Here is a 14,190-nt window from a genome sequence, read left to right as displayed (position 1 = left end):
AAACCATGTTAATTTTAGTGATAATAGCAATGAACTTCTCATCAATCAGGTTAGCACGTGCATTAGATCGAACAACAGGTTTAGGTATGATGTTTCATCTCTTAGTCATATGACCCGATTTTCCATAATTAAAGCAAGTGAAAATTGGTACATCGTTTCTTTGAGGTGGTAGATTTTTCCTAACAGTTGGAGCATTCGGAGCCCTAGAAAGGTTCTTAATTTGGATTGTAACATTGTGGTTCTGATTCTTAAGTTGTTTTCCGGTTTGCTTCAGAACCACACCGAATTTCTTTTTGTTGTTAAAAACAACCAAAACTTCATCTTTCTGATATTTTATCTGAGATTCTTCTTCAATTCAGAGGCGAGTAATCAGACTCTCAATTAAGAATTCTTTTGTTTTATGACGAAGCAAGTTTTTTAAATCTTTCCAACCAGGGGGCGGTTTGTCAATGATAGCAACAACATACTTCTTTTTTCCAGCTTCTTCAATATCATATTTCTTTTTCAGAGCTTCCTAAACCTGTCTTGCAGACTTGCAGTTACAATAATAATTATAAAGATCATCAGGAAGACTGTTCGTAATGTAATTTTTATAGAGATAATGATCCTCTTGCCATAGGCCGATTTCTTTCTTGAGCTATAAATTACTCGCAGTAGATTCAGTTTCAACAATTTTAGCATTTCCATATGAATCCATAAATTTCTGGCCATTAGTTTGTCCAGATGATCCAGAAGGAGAAACATGAATGTCCTTAGTCAAAACATTGACAACCTTTTTCAGAGTTAAGAAAAAGTGTATCTTTTGTTGCCGGCTTTTGGAATGATTTCACTCAAATTTGAACGATTTATCAGAGACAACATTCACAAAATTACCAATAATTTCTTCGGTAGCCATTGCATTTTTCAAAATATATTAAAATTGTTTTTTTTAAAAATAGTCACAGAAGAAATTAACGGGTCGAGTCGCGGACTAGGTCGCTCTCTTTAAGATGTATCACGATACTGTCCAAAGTTATGCAAAGTAATCAAACTACCATGACACCTCTTGGATAAAACAATCCAATTCAACTATACGGTTACTACTTGCACAGTAGGTAAACATTCTAAAGTTACACCCTATGATGGCGTTAAAACCACTCGATGATGGTGTTAAAACCACTCGATGCTTTTGGGAAAAACCAATCTTTGATGGTGCAGACAAGCCACTCACAATTAACTTGAATTCATAAAAGAAAAGTTGAAATGAAGTGAATTTGTGAGAGAAGAGAGACATTTCGAATTCTGAAATCTAGTGTGAGGAACAAGTGATGGAAATATCGTTATTTATAGTTGGGAATCTGACCTGAGTGGAGAGAAAATCATGAGAGGGGGTGGAAAAAGTTTGGCTCATTAATGGCCATTATTTACTTTGTCAGGAAGTCAAAGGTTGACTCTTAGAAGGCAAGCCAAACTCAGTCAAAAACTAGGTTAAGACTATGGTTCGGTAGATGACACATCATAATTAATTAATTAATTAATATCCACTAAATCAATTAATTAATAATAGCTATCTTCCACCGATTTATTAATTAATTCATATTAATAAATTTCCACCAATTCAGATTCCAAAAACTAATTGATCAAGGCCCAAGTCCAAGATCGGACCAGATCACATCGAGCCGAGTCGCACGAATGGCGGAGACGACACACACATGTCAAGGTGGCTTGGTGGTGTGTCTTCACTCCTTTACAAAATTAGGTGGCCCTCAGAGCCTAACATATTTTGCCTACTTGGAATATATATGCACTACTAGTATGTGTTTTGTGGAACTAAAATGAATCTTTTCAAATTCACTTCTATTCATACTAACTCATACTTGTGCTCATTCATTTCCAATCTAAATTCAATAAATTCTTCCAAGCCCACACTCTAAGTTTTTCAATCCTCCAAAGAATTCCAACAATACCACGTGTTTTCCAAGCATAAAAAAAGAGACTGGCTAAAATTTCTCCTTAGGTAAAGTTATCGTTTAATTGGTTTGATACGTTGTCTTAATGTATATTTGTTGTATTTGAGTTCCTCGCACAAGCCATAAACCCACTATAGGTTTAAAAAGCAATATTTTATGCATAAAATGTTATTTGACCAAAGTCAACATATTTGAATCGAGTCAGGAATTACGTGACTCGAACCAAACCTTTTTTTTGCATGACTCGAGTCATGAACCAACTTGAATTGAGTCATATACAATTGCATTTCCAAAATTTTGAATTAGAAAAACATGACTTGAGTCGGGGATCTTTGTGATTCGAGTCATGTATGTATTTTTGCAAATCAATTTTAATTCGGGAAATGTGACTCGAGCCAATGATTTTTTTTAATCGAGTCATAACTCAAAAATTTCTATTTCTTTCGTGGCTTGATTCAATTCATTATATGTGGTTGACTCGAATCATGAGACTTTTTTATACTAACTTTGTGTCATTCCTCAAGCACGTATAAATAATTTTAATGCCATTTTTTAGTTAGAGATTTTGGCTTATGAAAAATCATTTTCCCCAGATCATCAAAATTTAATATTGTGTATGAGTTTGCTCAACTTAGAGAGTGTGGGTTTGTGAGATTAATTCATTATTTTTCTAATGTGTTTATTGAATTGTTAAACAAGCAAATCCTAATGAAATCAGATAGTGATTCTCCCAGGAAGAAAAAAAATTCTTCTCCGAAAAGCTCTAAAGTTTCTTGTTTTCACCTTTCATTCAAGGATTTTATTCATATGATTCAGAGTAGAGTTTGAGGAATTGAACTTTTATTGAAATGAATATTGAAGATCTTGAAAGTTTGAAGGTGGTTGAGTTAGGATCAAGAAGAAGATATTAACAATAAGCTTTGTGGGTTGTGTGCAGATTTAAACAGATTAAGAAACAAGAATAATTGGCTGAGGTATTAAACATATTTTGCATAATTTCTATGATCTTATATTGTGCCAAACAATTCTGCAACAAAACTTATATAAGAGGAAGATAAACTTTTTATGGATATCCATCAAATGTTCAAGTAGATGTCACGCGAGGAAGAAATGTTATCAAATCAGTATAAATCATGATGCATTTCTCTCTCTCTCTCTCTCTCTCTCTCTCCCTACCTACCTACCTACCTACTTTAAGCATCATATATTGTATGTTTATGTTTGTTTGATTTTGTTAGTATTTATATGATCTTGCCTTTATTTCTCCGCCATTAGTGATTTAATTCACAAGTTTGGGTCTGATTTGCTTAAAACAATTTTAATCGTGATAAATTTTGAGCCTTGTGTGGTAGCCCACTTTGCACGTCCTTTAAGACGACCATGTGACAATATTAAAGGGAAGAGAGTTGTTACATTGGTTTCTAGATGTTCCATTTGCACCCAAGCCTTGGAAGTTCCTTACAACATCTCAAATTGCAGCCACACATTGTAATTCTGGACATGGTTCGTATCTTTGTTATGCATGCAACTTGATCATAATAACTTTGTGAGTCTGTATAAAATTATTAATTGAGGTTTGAGCCCACAACTCAAGAATCTTATTGTTGCAATCATTGTCTTAATCATTTGAAAAACTGACACATAAGAAATCAACTTATATTCAATGGCGCTCAGAGTATATTTGATAGGGAGATTAGAGATATAAATATTTGTTTCACATTGCAACTACTTCTCATAAGGGACATATGTACTCATTAATGCATGAATTAACTATTCTAAAATAAGTTGATATCAAATATCGCCCCCTACACCTGACATTAAGCAAATCAGTTAAGTATCCCTAACTTCATTGGGTTAAATGTAACACATAAGAGGCACCTTGAGGGAATATTGAACTTGCAACTTATGGATGACTTTTTCGTGATTTGTTAGGCACTTAATTAGGCTCATTCTCATCATATTTATATATAACAACTTCTTTTTAAGTTGAACTTACAAGTATCATTCTAACTATTGAGCATACTTCTAAGAGATTACACAATCAACTTTGACTTGAAAGTGACTCTCCACTTGTAGTACAAACATTCACTAATATTATCAGTGTTCTTTAGAAGCCTCTATTCAAATAAAAAATTGTCTAGATACCATTAGGTCATTCCATTTCAAAGTATCTCATATTTACCGTATAGACAATAATCGTGTTGATCTATATTAAAATTTTTAATGGTACTCTACCTAAAAGTAAAATGAATGATAATACCAAAATAAAAATTAACAAACACGGGTACCAAAATAAAAGTTCACCTCTTACATACCTTAACATTAAAACAATAAAATTATGCGCCAATTTGGTAGTATGTACGGAAGAACATTGTGACACGGTGCGGTTGTGGCACGAACGAACGAACATAAACATAAACGTTGGTTGGTGTTGTTATTGTTATTGTTATCCACAAAGAAGAAAAACAACAACACAAGGCTTAGAGTGAGTGCCATGGCAACATCTTTCTCTCCCACAACACCGCTCCGTTCCATCTTCCAAAACCATCCCAAACCTCTTCTTCTCTCCCACTCAGGTATACACTTGTTCATACCCATTTTCTCCACTCACTAACACACAAATGCTTATTTCTTTTTCTTCACTCTTTCTGCAGATTCCTCTTACAGCGTCAAACGCTCTTCCACCTATGCCTCTCTAAACCTCCCTCGCAACTTCACACTCTCTAGGAATGGAAAACCTCTCCTCTCTAAAGGATTCTTGACCTTGCATAGAAGGTACCAAAATCATCACTCTAGTAGTGTCTGTTTTCAATTTTGAATTGTAATTTGCTGTTTTGGAATACACAGAAAGGGAATTGTGAGGGCTGCTACTATTGAAGAAATTGAAGCTGAAAAAGCATCTATTGAGAAAGATGTTGTAAGTCTCTCGATGTAAAGTTAACCTTTTTTGTTGTATATATATGAATGAGGGTTTTGAGTTTTTAGCATGTAATGTGTAATGTTATTCATTTTCCTTCCTCAGAAAAACAGAATGGAAAAGACTCTTGATAATGTTAGGTCTAATTTCAGTTCCATAAGGACCGGGCGAGCAACCCCGACTATGCTTGACAAAATTGAGGTATGCTTTGCAACTGCCTTGTTACTCTTTTAATATGCTTCTGCTACAAAATGCATATTGTATTCAAATGGTTTTAATTTGTTGTTCCAAAATCAAATCAATTAGACTCAAAGCCGTATTAAGTTTTCGGAGGCCATATGTAGGTTAACCAAAGTTGAAGTGTGGCAAATCAAATAGGGGTCTATTTTGTCATGGTTTAAGCGTGACAAATATTTTCTCTGAGCGGTAGCTCGTCTTGCACGCCCTCAAAGATGACCCTGATTAGACTTATGTATAGTGATTGCTACTTGTCTATCATGATTCATGATAACTTTTCATTACATGAATTATGTATCTTATTATCAGCTTTTGGTTCTGTAACTTACTTCCTTTCGGTTGATTCGGGTTTCGTTTTGTATCGTTTACTATTGCTATGTCTAATTAGTAATCATCACATTGCTTTTTTGTATTAGTGATGAATAATACATAAATGTTATTTGAAGTATTTAGTTTTATTTTTCAAGAGTTTTGTCCTGTATATGAGCTGTTTCATAACATGTTCTAGGTGGAATACTATGGATCTCCAGTTAGCTTGAAGAGCATTGCTCAAATAAGCACTCCTGATGCCAGTTCTCTGTTGGTACAGCCATATGACAAATCAATGTATGTGCTTATGTATAGCACTTGTGTACTTGTATTATTTTTCATCTGTGGCATGCTTGGAATGATTTAAACGCTTACTAAGAATAATTCTATTATGTTAGCTTGAAGTCTATTGAGAAAGCCATAGTTAACTCTGATGTTGGTTTGACTCCAAATAACGATGGAGACGTGATAAGGTTGAGTATCCCTCAGTTGACATCTGATAGACGAAAGGTATTTTCTACTTCCATTGATGGTGAAGGGTAAATTCTTTTACGAGATTTCTTGGGACTTTTTTCTGTGAATGACACTTCCACCGATTCAAAGTAATATTCTTGTTTTTGCATTAACTTATTATCAAAATGACATAGCATCATCTCATAATGAATCGAAATTCGAAATATAGCTGCTACACTAAAACTAGGCGCAAAGAACCAACCAGGCTGGCCCGGTGGATAAATCAGGAATACAAAAACAAAAACAACAATCAGGAATAGTCATGCTATTACTATTAGTGTTAACAGCAAATGTATTAACCTCAAGACTGACAGTTGTCAGCTTGAAGGAATGACTACCTGCTATAGCAGGTCACCTGTTTTGCTAAGTATAAAAGCAAAACAGTTCTCAATTGTAACTAACCAATTTTCAGAAATCCAAAAGTTAGTTACAACTCAAAAATGGGTTTCTCTATCCTACCCATTCACTCTAATAGGCCGCAATTGAACAGATCTATATAAATATATGGATTTTGTAGAATCTTTTGAACAGATCTATATAAATTTATGATGGTTCTTTATACATATGCATTATTATGTAGAATCTTTTGGAGGTCTATATAAATATATGGATTTTGTGATGTGAGTTGAATAACCTAGTTCGAGCTTTTCTTGTTTCTCGTTTTCAGGAACTAACGAAGATAGTGTCTAAACAAGTTGAAGAAGGGAAGGTGTGTTACAAAATAAGTTACACCGGCTCTTGTTTATTGCCAATTTGAGGGTTTTCTCCTTTCCTTTGAATGATTTGGGATGTTCTCTTCTTTAATAGGTGGCTTTGAGGAACATAAGAAGAGATGCTTTGAAAGCTTATGAAAAACTTGAAAAGGTTTCAATCCTTGAATTGCTTACCTTTCTTTCTTATCTTAACTCCCTTCATAAATTTCATTCTACCTTTTGTTAATCACCGTCGGAATTTTCTCATAGGAAAAAAAGCTCTCAGAAGATAATGTGAAGGACTTGTCTAGCGACTTGCAGGTAAGCATCTCAATTTTCGGCTACCTCTGTTCAATATCAATAAGTAGTAAAACACTTCTTATGCAAAAAGAATATTACGGTGAAAGTAGATCTATGTACTATGTAGCCGACTCCATTTAGTGAAATAGGACTTAGTTGTTGTTGATCTGTTCAATATCAACGTGAATTTTTCCTGTTAAGATAATTTGTTTATTATTTCATTATTGGAGAATAACGGATTTATAAGTGTAGCTTATTATTTAAGATTAAAAAAAAATTCTCATTGTAATTATGGTGTTTTGTAGAAGCTGACAGATGATTATATAAAGAAGGTTGATGTGATCTACAAACAGAAGGAAAAGGTAATATATATGTCTACTTGATAAGTTTATCTATGGATTATATGAAAGATTGTAGATTAATTAGATGCTTAAACATGGATTATACTAATCACAAAGCCATTTTCCAAGCCCTATTTTGAATTAAAATGAGTTAATAGTCCGTTCGTCTTAAAAAAAAAAAGTTTTGATGAGTTCATATAAGTTCTGATGCACAGATTTTTAACTAGTTGCTTCTATGGTAATCAAACTATGCATGATTGTACTATCTATTTACGGCTTGACAAGTAACTTTTCCTATCTTTCAGGAGTTGCTGACCGTTTGATCCATTGACACAAAAAAGTAATTGTGTTTGAGTTGTATCTTAAGATCAAATTTTGTGTCTACTTTGCTAAGTTTGATCGTTGATGCATGTTTATTTGCTATAGAGAGACAATGTTTTTTCTGTTAAATAGATGCTTTTTCAAATTGTAAAAAGTGAGTTCATGCATGTAAATTTGGATTTATTTACAATTGCATCATTGAAGCTTACAAGGGTTTAAATACTCCAAATTTGTGAAAACAAAAAAGTAAATTGGGAGAAGAAGACTTCGAAGAGTTTTGGAGTGATTAAAAGTTTCTGTGAATATTTCTTTTTTAGAAGTTATCAGTTTTAAATAAAATAAAGAAAATATTTATCATAAGTTTTCTCTTTTCCTCCCATCAAGCAAGATCTTAAATTAAAGTTTGGAGATTATCTTCCGGCCTCGAATGTTGTGAAAATTGATAATTCAAGTGTTTCAATCGGTTATCACACAATGTGATGATTACATTGAGAAATAGAAAGTTCATTGTGGGTGTAACTGGTTATTGTAATCGGTTACCATCGTATTAAATTTAATTTTGTAAATGCTATGGAATCGGTTATAGTAGAGTTGTAAAAATGGGCTACCGGACTCTAATAGGAAGTGTTGGTACAAAAAAGTTCTATTATAATATGGCTTGAGCCCAACAAAGATGGGTTTGGGCTACCTTGTCCTAAAGGATTTTTTTAATAATAATTTCATGATATTTATTATAAATAAAATTAAAAATTATATTATTTTAAATATAATATATTATCTTTTATAAATATTATAATGTATTTTTAAATATAACATATGTCTAGATTGTATAAAATAATAGTTGAATATTTAGCTTAAGAGAAATTAATAGAATATGAGGAAAAAGTGACGATTATATTAATATATAAGATTTAAAAAAGAGAGATTGAGTCGAATTAAGATAAAATTTAATGAAGTGAAAAAAATAAATGTTATTTTGGAGTAAAAAAAATATAAGTATTAATATAATTTTTTAGAAGATTTATAGTTATGCGAATTTAACGAGCTAACCACAACTCATACGAACTAGTCCTAAAGGGTAGGGGTCTTAAGCCTTTTTAAGGCCGGACTAAAAAGTCCTAAAAAACATGGACTTTAATTTTAATGTTCTACCCCATTTTGAAAGCTCTAGTTATAGGTACGAGATTTTGTGTTTTATGTTATTTTGGCTTGATTGTTTATATCTCAATCCACTTGTAAAAATATAAATATCTTTGAAGTATTATTGTCAATGGTTAATGATACTTCTCACACTCTCTCTAATTATAATTATCTCTTTCACTCTTTCTCCATCTCCACACTCAAGTTCTCCATTATTCACTAATCTTGTGGTTCAAAGTTCTAACATTTGGCATCAAAAGCCTAATTTTGATCCACAAACACCTAGTGTGCAACATGAATTCTGTCTCAAATGAAAGAATCTCTGCAAACCTACCCATCCTTGATGCGAAGAATTACGACAATTGGTGCAAACAAATGAATGTGTTGTTTGGCTGCCATGATGTTCTTGAAGTGATTAAGAACAAAGTGAATCCTCTTGTCAAAGGTGCAACAAATGCACAATGAGCAACACACAAGGAACAGAAGAATAAAGATTTCAAGGCAATATTTTTGATCCACCAATGTGTGAATGGTGACAACTTTAAGAAAGTTGGTGATTGTGAATCATCAAAGCAAGCGTGAGAAATCTTGGAGAAGGCATACACAGGGGCTGACAAGGCAAAGGTGGCGAGGTTACAAACTCACAAACGTTAACTTGAATTGATTCAAATATAAAAGAAGGAGACGATCAATGATTTCACAATGAGAATCACTCAATTAGTGAATCAAGTGAAGGCATGTGGAAAAATAGTTACAGAGTAGTATGTTTTCGCAAAAAATCTTGCTTTCTTTAACGCTGCGATTGAAGAATCAAAAGATTTTGCAACGATGAGCAAAAAAGAGCTGCAAAGCTCTCTCGAGGCTCATTAGCAAAGGACTGGGGGGGGGGGGGAATAGTGATAACATAAATATGGAGATTACTTTGCAAGCTCGTTTCAACGAGAAGGACAAGAGATCGAAATGAAAATGGTCCATGAAAAGTAAAGGGAATTTTTAGAATTTTGATGGAAGAGAGTCTCAAAGTTCCAAGAATTCGACTTGTCCAAGGGATGAGAGCAGCTACAACAAAAATGGTAGTTAAGTAAACTTTAGAGGTGAAAGATAGAGGATTGACAAAAGCAACGTCCAATACTTTAATCGTCAAAGGTTCAGTCATTTTGCAAAATAGTGCAATGCGAACAAGAAGGAACCTAAAGGGAGTGAAGTCAAGGTTGAAAGACAAGAGTTTGATGAGGAGAATATACATTTGGTCATGATCACATAAGGGGAATGCAACAACAACAACAACAATTTTTGAAACCTTGCAGAAACATGCAGTAACCAGTTACATCAAAGTTGTAACCGGTTACATGTAGAAGAAAATGTCATGTTGAGTACGAAAGGTTCAGTTCAGTGCAGTGAGGAATGATAATTGGAATCCCGGTGTTGTACTCATATGACGGGGAGGAAAGATTAGTTTGTTAAAATAAATTGTGCCATGAAGAACAAAGTGAAGTTTGGATGACACCGCCGATGGGATCGATGATGTTTTGATAATGAGAAGGGATGGTGGACATCCCTTGATCAAAGATGTATTATACATTCCAGGAATCAAATGTAACCTTCTAATATTGATCAATTGCTTGAAAAGGGTTACAAGATTCACATGGAAAACAAGGGGCTACATATTATATATGCAAACAGAACTTTGTTCCTTAAAGCTTCTATGACTGCCGATAGAACTTTCAAGGTTGATTTGAAGGTTAGGGAGCATAGTTGTCTTCATATAACAATGAGTCGAGAAGAGTGGATATGGAATTATCGTCTCGGGCATCTCCATTTTCGAGATCTTAAAGGCTTACAAAAGAATAGAATTGTAACGGGGTTGCCATTGATCAACATACCAGCTAAAATTTGTGAAGAATGTGTGCAACCGAAGCAATAGGGTAAATTCAGCAAGAATGCAGGTTGTAGAACCAAGAATCGCCTTAAGGTGGCGTATTCAAATATATGTGGACCAATGCAAGTTGACTTGATTGGTGGCAATAAATATTTTGCCACATTCATCGACAATCATAGTAGAAAGCTAAAGATATACCTAATCAAGAGAAAAGATGAGGTATTCGAAGTGTTTAAAAAGTTCAAATCCATGGTTGAGCGGCAAAGCAGTCACAAGCTCAAAGTTCTCAAAACGGATGGTGGAAGCGAATATGTCTCAAAAGACTTTGAGAGTTTTTGTTATCAAGAAAGGATAGTACATGAGGTTGTACCACCTTATACATCGTAGCAAAACGGTGTTGCCGAACGAAAGAATCGATTGATCATGAACATGGTAAGAAGCATGTTAAAGGGGAAGAACTTTCCGAAAGGGTTATGTGGAGAAGCGGTATCCATAGTTGCCTATTTGTTGAATAGGTGTCCAAAAAATAAGCTTGAGAAGGTAACACTGAAGGAAGCATGGTCGGGTTTCAAACCAAATATGAACCATTTGAGAGTTGGTTCCGTAGCGTATCGACATGTTCTGGGGCAGCTTAGAAAGAAGCTGGATGATAAGGGAAAGTTGATGATACTTGTAGGGTGTCACTATACTCATGGTTACAAGTTGTATGATGCATAAAATAGGAGGATTGTAATAAGTTGAGACATAATTTTTGACGAGAACACGAAGATGCAACAACCAGTAACCGTTATGTAAAAGTTGTAACCAGTTATAGCATTGAAAATTCAATTTTTACAGAATTTAAGAATGCAGAAACACCAGTCGTTGAAGCCCGAATTGCAGAGAATGTGATAAAATCAACAAGAAAAATACATTTGCCTCAAAGACTCCAAGATTGTGAGTTGTTCTGAGACAACGAAGTCAATGGTGATGGTGATTTCGTCCATTTTACACTTTATGGCCGAATCCGAACCCGTTAAAACGGAGAGGCTTTAAGTGACCCAAAATGGATTTATGCTATGAAGGAGGAGTTGGGATCTATTAAGAAGAACAATACTTGGGAGTTGGTTGATCTACTGAACAGGAAGAAATCGATTGGTGTGAGATGGGTGTTCAAAGTGAAGGTAAATTCTAAGAGTGAAATAGTGAAGCATAAGACTCGATTAATTGCAAAGGGATTCTTGTAAAGATAAGGCATACATTTTGAAGAGATACTCATATCGGTTGCTAGGATTGAAACTATTAGGCTATTTGTTGGTATTCCAAATAACAACAATTGATATATCTATCAAATGGACGTCAAATATGCATTTTTGAACAGACCGCTTGAAGAAAAGGTGTATGTAGAACAACCCACTAGTTTTGTTGTGAGAAACTAAGAGTCAAAGTTCTACAAAACGAAGAAAATGTTGTACGGTTTGAAGCAAGCTCCAAGAGCTTGGAACAAGAGGATAAATGGTTTCCTAAAGGAGATCAGCTTCAAGAAATATGTATCTGAACATGGCGTGTATGTGAAGATGGATACAAGTGAAAGATTGATTATCCTTTATATATACGTAGACGACTTGTTGATAACGAGCATCGATGAAAAGTGCATTTCTAAGTTCAAGGGTGAATTATGAAAGAGTTTAGATGACCGACCTTGGCCTCATGACATACTTCCTTGGCGTTTAGTTCCATAAATCCAAAAGGGGATTGCTCATGCACCAAAGAAGGTATATGCTTGAGATATTGAAAAAGTTTGAAATGGAGCATTATAATACTGTCATTACTCAGTGTGAACCGATTACACAGAGAATAATTACTTCATTATTATTGAGTACAACGTATTACATTACATTACTTAATGGCTAAGCACACTACTCACTTATATACACAAACAATAATGTCACATCGACGAAATACTAAAATACTGAATTAGCGTTCAACAATTGCCTTAGTGACGAATGGTTATATTTGAATCATATAGTGATAAGAGCGTGGATATTTGCATATTTTGTTTCTTGGCATTTCGATTTATGTTTTTGATTTTTATATATATATATATATATATATATATATATATATATATATATATATATATATATATATATTATATATATATATATATATATATATATATATATATATATATATATATATATATATATATATATATATATATATATATATATATATATATATATATATATATATATATATATAATGTGACTTTTTTTTGTAATGAGTGATAAAAATTTATTTGGATGAATGTGCATTCTTTTGATAATGGATTAATTTACTAATAATATAATATTGGGTTATATTTCTAAGGATATATGTGTGTAAAGACGAAGACTTATTTTTAATTATTTATTTATTTATATATGTTAATATTTGTTTTTTATTAATGAATAATAAATTATTATTTTTGTGTTGTGTGAATATATGTTTTTCTTTTACTCTGATTTTAAATGTTTTATCCTTTAACTTTAAAAAGTTTGGTAATGTTCTATTTAATACATTTTGGAAAAAAGTAGTATATTTTGTGTTTTTTTATTTAAATTTTTTGCTTAGTTTTGTTTTGTATGGTCGTGGATTATGGAAGTTAACCTTTTACGACCAACATTTTAGGTATTAATGAATTTGAAGATGTAAAGTGAAAATGATGTGATGTTTCATGTGATGGCGTGGAGAAAATTAAATTTTTAACAAGCTCATTTATTTTATTTTAAATCATGTATCTTTCTAAAAATGTAATTTTAATTTAAAATAAAAAAATAGTAGCATTTTTTAGTAAATATAATTGTTAAAAGTAATGCTCTAGACTAAAATTCGGGGTGTTACATTAGTGTATGATAAATTGTCAATAAATTTCAACTTGCAGTTAAGGGGTCTGTATTTGCCCTCTAGTTGTAGTATGTGTTTGTGCGAGGGAGGGACTTTGCAACACTTATTTTTCGATTACAGGTATGCTAAAAATATTTGGAACTAGTTAGCGACCAAGCTTAACAGACGCCCTCCTATCTGATGTATAAAGGACCGCTAGAAAGTCATATATAATATTGGTTAAATGCAGTGCAGAGTTGTGGTCATTGATGCATTGATCAACAACGTGTTATGTATTTGAAATGCTAGAAACCTAGCTCGGTTTCAAGACAGTTTCAAACATTGAAAGCCTAGTTGCTCCTCCATTATTTCTTTGACCTCGTTGTCAGGCAATCTTGCTTCCAAGAGGGCCATTTCATCGGTACATGATTTAGTTGCTCTAAAAAACTTCATGGTCAAAACTCATGCTTCTAAAGTGCAAATTTTGAAGAAAGTAATATGTTGTCCACCCCTTCGACTGGATCAAGGTTAATATAAATGGTGCATCAGGCGAAACACCTCTTTAGGCAGCACATGTATGAGTTTTTAAAAATCATATGAGTGAGCATTTAGATAGTTTTTCTTGTAATCCTGGTCAAGAAAATGCTTTTTTTATGAGCTTATGGGAAAATTATGGGCATGGAACATGCTATTAATCATGATTGGACTAGACTTTGGTTAGAGACGGATTCTAAGTTAGTTGTGC

The 14,190-nt window shown here is 33.2% G+C and overlaps 1 protein-coding gene across 1 annotated transcript; it reads left to right on the top strand.

Annotated features, from left to right (window-relative positions):
• The first annotated feature begins 4,265 nt into the window (after nucleotides 1-4,265).
• Nucleotides 4,266-7,801, top strand: LOC127091169 (ribosome-recycling factor, chloroplastic). Its single transcript, XM_051029727.1, has 11 exons — nucleotides 4,266-4,525; nucleotides 4,604-4,724; nucleotides 4,797-4,866; nucleotides 4,972-5,067; nucleotides 5,612-5,709; nucleotides 5,811-5,922; nucleotides 6,593-6,634; nucleotides 6,733-6,789; nucleotides 6,888-6,938; nucleotides 7,223-7,279; nucleotides 7,564-7,801. Exons 1-11 carry the CDS (start codon nucleotides 4,444-4,446, stop codon nucleotides 7,579-7,581), a joined length of 804 nt encoding a protein of 267 aa, XP_050885684.1. The 5' UTR covers nucleotides 4,266-4,443; the 3' UTR covers nucleotides 7,582-7,801.
• Nucleotides 7,802-14,190: the final 6,389 nt, after the last annotated feature.

This window comes from Lathyrus oleraceus, chromosome 6 (genome assembly GCF_024323335.1).
Source record: "Lathyrus oleraceus cultivar Zhongwan6 chromosome 6, CAAS_Psat_ZW6_1.0, whole genome shotgun sequence".
Classification (NCBI taxonomy): domain Eukaryota; kingdom Viridiplantae; phylum Streptophyta; class Magnoliopsida; order Fabales; family Fabaceae; genus Lathyrus; species Lathyrus oleraceus.
Note: the sequence above shows the minus strand (reverse complement) of the source record. Positions and strands in the feature narration are given on the sequence as shown.